This window comes from Hyperoodon ampullatus (genome assembly GCF_949752795.1).
Source record: "Hyperoodon ampullatus genome assembly, chromosome: 11".
NCBI lineage: Eukaryota > Metazoa > Chordata > Mammalia > Artiodactyla > Ziphiidae > Hyperoodon > Hyperoodon ampullatus.
The window spans coordinates 26,870,497-26,880,044 of NC_136924.1; the positions used below are offsets into that span (position 1 = coordinate 26,870,497).

At 36.9% G+C, this 9,548-nt stretch overlaps 1 protein-coding gene across 1 annotated transcript in view; it reads left to right on the top strand.

Annotated features, from left to right (window-relative positions):
• NUP37 (nucleoporin 37) overlaps positions 1-9,057 on the top strand; it is a gene marked incomplete at its 5' end in the record, with an annotated part of 39,460 nt that extends 30,403 nt beyond the window's left edge. The window contains 4 exons of the mRNA XM_079714799.1: positions 5,250-5,431; positions 5,916-5,966; positions 8,219-8,312; positions 8,794-9,057. Coding sequence (XP_079570925.1) covers positions 5,250-5,431; positions 5,916-5,966; positions 8,219-8,312; positions 8,794-8,907 — 441 coding nt within the window. The 3' untranslated portion in view covers positions 8,908-9,057. The remainder of the gene's footprint in view (positions 1-5,249; positions 5,432-5,915; positions 5,967-8,218; positions 8,313-8,793) is intronic.
• Positions 9,058-9,548: the final 491 nt, after the last annotated feature.

Here is a 9,548-nt window from a genome sequence, read left to right on the forward strand (position 1 = left end):
TCCATATGTCTTGTTCTTAACCATTACGTTCTTCTGTTTCCCCTTTTTAGTCTATCTTCTTCACACCTTTTATTTCTGAATATTTGAACCCATCACTTACACCTCTTAACTTCAGTTCCTCTTTCCCTATCCCTTGATCTAACTCCTTAATCTTATTCAGTCTCCTCTACTCTCTCAGAAGTCATCAGTGACATTTTTAACAAATCCAATGGGCTTTTCTTCCATTCTTAGTCTCAAGGCAGCTTTTTACACTATTGATCACTTCTGCCTTGAAACCCTGCTCACTTCGTCTTTAAAGCTGCATTATTCTAGTCCCCTTAAGCATCTATGCATGTATATTCCCTTTTTCTTCCTCCACTGCTAACTCTTCTTTAACCACGTATTTGTAAATTGTTGTAAGGGGTAGTTCTCACCCACACTATACCCTTTATTATAATAGAGGATAAAGGAATGAATAAAGTCCTTGTCATTGAGTTACACACTGACTTATAAGTAAGAAAAACGTACATACAGTTACACAGATTTTAAGTGTTGGAATCAAAATCTTGTTAAGTAGAATGATGACATAAGTTTTAATCCCATCTGCTCACAGCCTTCAAGATAACCCTGAGCCAAGATGTCCCAGACTACATAAGTGTGTTCTCTGGGATTCCATGAAAACTTGTTTCAGGCCTGTTGGATAATTTATCAGTAGAATTATATTCTGTATGTGTACATGAGCACAGTTTTCTAATATATTCATATTACATATATAGGGATTATTTCCATGTGTAAGTAAATGTTATTTCTGAATCCAGGTCCTAAATTTTATGTCTAGATTTCTCCCCTGTAGCAGTGAGTCTACTTGAAGCATAATCAAGGAATCTACCAAAATGTTAATATTACCATGTTTAAATATCATAGGCTACTTTTTAAAAACTGTGACCTAAAAAAAAAAACCCAAAAACTGTGACCTAGTTGAGAAATGAGGATGTTTATTATAACCTCTATCCCAAAACTTATATCTTAATTTATGGTTATTTGAGATCCCTTTCTTCCGTATGCTTTAAGTTAATTTCTATTATTCTTCTATGTAACACTGAAATTTCACCCCACCCCATCTCCTTTTTTTTTCTTGTTTCCATGACTTCAGAATGTTGGGAAGTCCCTGCTCTAAATCACATCAACTCAATATCCTGAAATCATCTTTGGTATCTTCCTTTCCTATATGCAAATGTTTCCAGGTCTTTTAAGTTTTTCTTCACTGTCACTACAATACATTCCTCTTGGTCATTAATGTGTATTCCTCACCTTTCTATTCTCACAAGTCATCCTTGCCGATCCTTGTTTCTAAAATCTTTGGCTCTTCCATCTGATTCTTCTTGCCTACTTTAGTTAGACTAATATTTAAATATCAGTTTCATCGTGTCACTACTAAACTCAAAAACCTAAAATTACAGAAAGGCAACACAGAGTAGCAGTTAAAGATATGGACTCTTGAGTTAACTACCTGGAGTCAAATCCCAGTTTTACCAGTTACTAGCTGTATGATCTCTGGCAAGTTACAAAACCTCTTTCAGTCACTACCTTCAGTTCCTCATCTTGTAAAATGGAAGCTCATGAAGATTAAATGAGTGAACACTTATAAAGTCCTTAAAAGAAAACCTGATACATAATAAGCACTCAGTCAATTTCAGCTGCTTGTCGTTGTTGACACTGTTATTACTACTGAAACAATCTAGTGGTTCTCATTGGTCTGCCATATCAGATGAAGCCCAGAATTTTGTTCTGTTATGCTTGGTCTTGATGAGAATGAGGGAGCCAGAGAAGAAAGAGATGGGTCCATGATCACCTATATCATAAAATTCTTACGATAATCTTGTGAGATATAAAGTACACAAAAGAGCCATGTAATGTGGAAAGCACAAAGCAAACACTAGCATTTAATCATAAAGTTATAGGGAATTCCCTGGCAGTCCAGTGGTTAGGACTCAGCACTTTCACTCCCGGGGCCTGGGTTTGATCCCCGGTCGGGGATCCCACAAGGCGCGTGGTGATACATCATCATCATCATCATCAAGTTACAAAAGTCAGAAGATCTGTAGAAGCGAAGCTCTTAAATCCAATAAACCACAGTTGGAGCTAGGATTTCAGCAGGTAGGAATAACAGAAGCAAGCATTTAGGATGTCATGGGATCAGAGAGTTGGGACTGAGGACATCCTTTTCTCTGACTCTAAGAGAAAAGAGGTTAGAGCCGCTAAATGAAATGAGGTGTAACAATCAACATTTGTTGAATGCTTTCTCAGTGCCAGAAGCTGTGCTGAGTACTTCATGTACGTTCTCTCATATAATTTCACAAATACTCTCAGGTTGGTAGCATTATTCTATCTGTTTTGTAGGTAAGAAAACTGAAGCACCAAAAGATTAATTTGCCCTAGATCACACAGTCACAGATTTGGCCTCAGTCTGATTCAAGTGCTACAGTGTTTCTTGCTATTTGAGATATTTCCCCTGTGAAAAGTCAGTACAAATTACTGTTTATGGTTCTGAGAAGTCCTACAAGAAGAATTCCCCTGTAATGTTTTTAGATCCAGCAATTCTGAAGCTTAAAAAAGTAACTTTTTTTTACTCTATCTGCTCTTTCAACAGCAACAACAACAACAAAAAAGTCACCATTGAGCACAGTTTTAGAAACAGTAAATAACCAAAATAAATTTTTTTTGCTAGAAAGTAGTTTTCAATCTGACTTCAAACTATAATAGCTAATGTTTTTTGAGTGCCTACTCTGTGCTAAAGCAGTTCTAAACGCTTTAACATGTACAGTTGACCCTTGAACAACATGGATTTGAACTACACAGATCCACTTCTACACAGATTTTTTTTCAGCAGTAAATACTACAGTACTAAATGATCTTTGGTTGATTGAAACTGCAGATGCAGGAACCATGGATAGGGAGGAACCGCAGATACAGAGGGCCAACTATAAGTTATATACAGATTTTCAACAGTGCAAAGGGTCAGTTGCCCTAAGGCTCTCCCCACCTTATTCAAGGGTCAACTGTATTAACTGGTACCATCCTCCCCAACAGCCCTATGAAGCAGATACTGTATTAGCCCTGTGTGCTCAAGATCTTATAGCTCCTGAGAGCGGAAACAGGTAGCCTGACTGAAGAAGCTTCACTCGTAAGCTGCCATGCTTTATTGGCTCTCCTGGCTTGACCCTTCCATCGTTCATAAGTTATACCTGAAATTCTCAAGATTTTTATAGACAGGCTCAAAGTCTCAAGTATTTTTACTATGTCCAAGTAAGTCTTCCTTGGTCTCCTCCCATTTCCCGTCCTTCCCCACCCTTGACTATACATAGCACACCAGACCACTTACCAATCTTGATAATCTAGGCTTGTAGTAAGGAACATGTGCACTGTAGTTAGACCTGGGTTCAGACCTGAGTTCAAATCCAGACTCTGCCACAGGCTAGTGGTGAGATCTTCAACAAGTTACTTTAATCACTCTGCACCTCAGTCTCCTTTCTGAAAAATGGGGTTAATGATAGCAATTTCCTCAGATAGTGGTTACGAGGATTAAATAAGGCAGGGCATGTAAAGCTCAATGTTGCACTTGTTTTTGTTGTATATTTGTCATTGACTTCCTGTTATTGAGAATAGTTTTATTTATTTTTTTAAAGATTTTTTGAATTGGACCATTTTTTTTTAAGTCTTTATTGAATTTGTTACAATATTGCTTCTGTTTCTTCTATTGGTTCTTTGGCCCCGAGGCACGTGGGATCTTAGCTCCTCAACCCGGATCTAACCTGCACTCCCTGCGTTGCAAGGCGAAGTCCTAACCACTGGACCACCAGGGAAGTCCCGAGAATAGTTTTTTTTTTTTTTTTGCGGTACGCGGGCCTCTCACTGCTGTGGCCTCTCCCGTTGCGGAGCACAGGCTCCGGACGCGCAGGCTTAGTGGCCATGGCTCATGGGCTTAGCAGCTCTGCGGCATGTGGGATCTTCCCGGACCAGGGCACGAACCCGTGTCCTCTGCATGGGCAGGTGGACTCTCAACCACTGCGCCACCAGGGAAGCCCTCCGAGAATAGTTTTAAATTCCACCTTTTCTTTTAAAAATCCCCTAATTTTAAAGACTACCCATGTTCTAAATAGTCACTGCTTCTTTTGCATCCCACTGTATTTCACCTAAAATTATGATCAGTTTTTTTTTCATAATTCTCTTCTCTAGATGGAAAGTTTCTTGAGATCCAGGATCATGTCTTCTACCGTGGACTTCTGTTGAACGTAGCATAGTGTTTTATATATACGTGTGTATACAGTAGATCTTCATTATCCACAGATTCCACACTTGCAAATTTGCCTACTCACTAAAATTTATTTGTAACCCCAAAATCAATACCATCACACTTTGACAGTCACAGACATGCACAGAGCAACAAAAAATTTGAGTTGGCTAATATGCACATTCCCAGCTAAGGCTGAATAAGGCAGTACTCTGCCTTCTTGTTTTAGCTCTCATACTGTAAACAAGTATCCTATTCATAGTCTATTTAGTGCCACATTTTTATGCTTTATGTTGGCAGTTTCTTTCACTGTGTAAAATGGCCCCCAAGCACACTGCTAAAGAGCTACCTAGTGTTTCTAAGTGCAGGAAGGCTGTGATATGCCTTATGGAGAAAATACGTGTTAGGTAAGCTTTGTTCAGGCATGAGTTACAGTGCTGCTGCCTGTGAGTTCTGTGTTAATGAATACATATATATTAAATAAGACATCTTTAAACAAACACACAAGATTATGTATTGATCAGTTGACAAAAATGTGATCGGAGACTCATAGAACTGAACCCTTTAATTTCCTTTAGGATCAGAGGTTTGATACCCACTAATTCAGTGTTTGCAGCAACTTTATAGAACCTTACCTACTGTGAATAACTCGTGTGTGTGTGTGTGTGTGTGTATATGTGTATGTATGTATAATTTATCCAGAATGAATCTTTAGGCTGATCTCTTCTTCCTGGTGACCGTACATAATCATTTAAAATTGTATCCAATTTTCTTATGTCTGTCTTTTGCCCATTTTCTATGAGATTTTTACCTAGGCTTGTCTTATTTCCTTTGCATTTGATCTCCAATTTGTAATATATGCAAATGTTTACATTTTACTATATGTACGACATTGAATCTCTGCCTCCTTCTCAGATTTAGTAAATTAGGTGGTTAGTAAATTAGGTGGTTGAATTTTCTTTATTTTTCTGTCTTACAGTTGATGGTTGCAGAGAAGAATGGAACAATTCGGTTTTATGATCTTTTGGCTCAACAGGCTATTTTATCTCTTGAATCAGAACAGATGCCATTAATGTCAGCACACTGGTGCTTAAAAAACACCTTCAAAGTTGGAGCTGTTGCAGGGAATGATTGGTTAATTTGGGATATTACTCGGTCCAGGTACTTCCTTAGTATATTTATCTATTACTTACCAAAAAATCAGTCACTATTGCTATATGATCCATTGACCCACTCTTCTATACCTGGGCCACACTATAGAGCAAAAACAAGTCTTTCCTGTAGAAGGGCCAGAGCTATGGGCTTTTATGTAACAGAGATGGCTTTTACAGATTTACTTTGAGAATAACAAAGAAAAATGGCAGAGGAGGAGATCTTTGATCTGAGCAGTGTTTACTTATGTTAAAAAAAAGAAGAAAAAACACTGCTCCTGTTGAATGATGGTGTTCTGCAATGGTTCTAAATCATGTTTATGTCTTTATCATATTTCAGCTATTTTAATTCAGTGCTTATTTGGAATTTTGCCACAGTTTACATACCTTGGGCATTGTGTTCTTTAAAGAGAAAATACTTTTTAAACCTTAATTTAAGTCCCTCTACTTAAGACCAACACGTAATTCATAAAACATAAAATATTATCTTTTAGTTACCCTCAAGATAAGAGACCTGTCCACATGGATCGAGCCTGCTTATTCAGGTAATGTACCATTTTTGTTGGGGTTATAATTTCATTTTCTGAATTTGGCTAGTTTGCTCATGCTGCACCAACTCCTGGAATAGTTTCCCAGTCCTCTCCTCTGCACTGATTTTTTTCTTTTTCTCTGATTCTTTTATAAATGGACGTTTTACTTTCCTAACTAAGTCTTTGCTTTTGTCTTTTGGTCTGGGTGAGAGATTGTTTTCCAATATTTTCTTTGAAAATTTTTATAAAATACAAAATGTTGCCATGCCACCTCAACAATTTGGACCATATGCTTTCTTATTTTTTGTGCTGATAAAGACATAAAATGTAGATGGACCCACGTTTATGCATATGAACTACGTTGTTGTTCTTTAAATGAGAACACACTGGATATTACATGTCTGTGACCTTTTTTCCTTGTAAATTAATGTACTTGTTCTTTTTCATTCATTTGTATGTAATACTGCATTGTATAGTGTAGTCATTAGGGTGCTTTCGGCCTCAGGAAAATTTACTAACAGAGACTAAAGTCAGTAGAACATTTATTATATACTGTATTTCATCAAATCTAAAATAACCCCAATAAAACCGTAGAACCGGGCTTCCCTGGTGGCGCAGTGGTTGAGAGTCCGCCTGCCGATGCAGGGGACATGGGTTCGTGCCCCGGTCCGGGAAGATCCCACATGCCGCGGAGCGGCTGGGCCCGTGAGCCATGGCCGCTGAGCCTGCGCGTCCGGAGCCTGTGCTCCGCAAATGGGAGAGGCCACAACAGTGAGAGGCCCGTGTACTGAAAAAAAAAAAAAAAAAAAAAAACCGTAGAACCTGGGGACGCTATTATTTTATGTATTCCTAAGAAAAAAATATATTCAACTAAATGTAAGAATGCCATAGATTATAAGATGCATCCTGATTTCAGAGATGTGAGCAAATACACATTTTAAAATCAACAAACTTTAGATTCACAGACATAGAAAACAAACTTGTGGTTACCAAATGGGAAAGGGGTGTGGGGGAGGGATAAATTAGGAGTTTGGGATTAACACATACACAGTACTATATATAAAATAGATAACCAACAAGGACCTACTATATAGCATAGAGAACTATACTCAATATTTTGTAATAACTTATAAGGGAAAGAAATACTTATATACATATATGTATTTGTAACTGAATCACCGTTCTGTACCCCTGAAACTAGCACGATACTGTAAATCACCTATACTTCAGTTTTAAACATTTTTCTTCCAGTTGCTAAAAAGAAAATCAACGAACTATGGTACCTAAGTCTGGAGGAGGTGGCCTGAGGATTGGTTTAGTAGCTCACTGATGCCATTAAGAGTTCAGACCTTTCCCTCTGCCATCCTCAACGACAGGCTTTGGCTTCTTGCTTCCCAGTCACAAGATGACTGCCAGAGTTCCAGGCACCATAGCCTCATACCACATTGTCCAAAATAAGAGGAGATGAAGGAGAACCCCTTTTATTGGGGATTGCTATCTTTGCCTTACACCAGTTGTGTCTCATCCCTTGGGGTTAGATACACTGTGCCAGAACATAGTTGGGGTTCAGTTAGCACAGAAAAAAGGCAGAATGGCTGGCTGTTGGACAAGCAACTCATAATGTCTGCCACACATTAAAATAATAACTAGACTTTAGTGGGTTTTTTGTTTGTTTGTTTTTTGTCAAGGAATCTTTTTTTTTCCCCCCTTGTACCTCCCCTACTGCACTTATTATGGTGCTGGGCTTGTTGCTGGAGGTCCATTAACACTTGATCATTCATTATATTCCAATATCTGTGATGCCTTAATACTTGAATATTTAAACATCCATATATTCCAGGTGTTTACATCATTCCAAGGAGTTTAAACTCATAAGTTTATCACTAATTTTAAAACAAATGTCAATAAGAACATTAAATGTATGGGTTTTTTTTAATGTACTGTGAAATATTTTCTATCTGTCTGATTCCTTGTTTGTATCTCCCATCATACTGTCAGCCTTTTCATTGTAAGAAAGGAACTGCTAACCTTGTGTAACTTTGTAATTTAACAAAGTGGCACATGATAAGCACTTAATAAATATTCACAGAATGAGAAAATATTTATAGCTAACTTCCCTGGAATTCCCAGTCTGATTGTAAAGCCATATTATCAAATTTTGTGTTATAAAATTATCATTTTTGTATAAAAAGAAATAGCCAATCTTAGAAAAGCGTATAGTTGTCTGTAGGATTCTGTACTGCTTTTCATCCTTTGTCTTTTCTTAGGTGGTCCACAATTAATGAAAACTTGTTTGCAACCACTGGTTATCCTGGCAAAATGGCAAGCCAGTTTCAAATTCATCATTTAGGACACCCTCAGGTAATGTGGAGATGTTTGGTGGCATATGTGGTTTTAAATTTGTGTTTTCTACTTTTCTCCTTATAGCCCCCAGATTTGTAATGTGTAACTAAAACATTTATGAATATCTATTACCTGCTTAAATTGGAAAGAGAAAGCATTTTTTGATGTTTAAATCACCAGTGGTAACAGGCTTTTTGCCAATATTCATGTAAGAAACATTTTATTTCTTCTATTTCCTTCTTCATTTAAATGTAATAATTTTGCTTGCTTGGTTGGTTTAGACTGCAAAAATGTTTGAGTCTGGACTGCACCAATTATTCATAGATTATTTGTATCCTTCTAATGTGTATTTCACCTATGAGGGAGCACATTTTTAAATTCTGTTTCCACTATTAAAAAAAGGTGAATTTTCAATGCATTTCTTATTTTTGAAGGGTAGTTTTTATTTATTAATGTTGGTAATGTATTGAGCTTCTTTAATTCTTCACATATTCTGTAGCCCATCCTCATTGGTTCTGTAGCCGTTGGATCTGGCCTTTCCTGGCATAGAACTCTCCCACTATGCGCAATCGGAGGAGACCACAAGCTGTTATTTTGGGTGACTGAAATGTAAAATAAATTTTCTGTGTACCTAGATCCATAAAACTGTATTTTTAGTACATATTTTGGAGAATTCCTTATTTTTGTATCAAATATATACTGTAAGATCTAGAAATGTTCCAATTGTCGCTTTTTTTAAATAAAATGTTGATGGTTTGAAAAATTATTTTCCTACTCTATTCTGTTTTTTTTTTTTTTTAGTCATCTTTAAGACTACAGTTGACTCAGCAGCTCTAGAAAAGAGATGATTAAGGAAACATAATGCTTTTGACTTTATCACAGGACTTTCCAAAGTGTATCCTATCTTCTATACCTTAAATACATACTGTTTTCCTAATTCTCAAAGACACAAACATTTACAAAAGAAAAAAAAGGTCTCTCCTTTCAGTGTTACTCTGGAAATAGTTGAATGTATATGTGGGGATGAATGTATATGCATTTTTGTTAGCAACCTATATATGTAGGGGTCTTATTAAAACTTCCTCAGTAATTATAAAGGATGATTATTCAATTTAATATAAGAAATGATTCTCAGTTTCTTTAAAATGTGATTCATTATGTAACTCAACCCTATTTATTTACTATACGCAAATTCCTTTTGACTGGACCTCTCAGCGTTCTCAGAACATCTGGTATATGGGATAAAGCTTACCT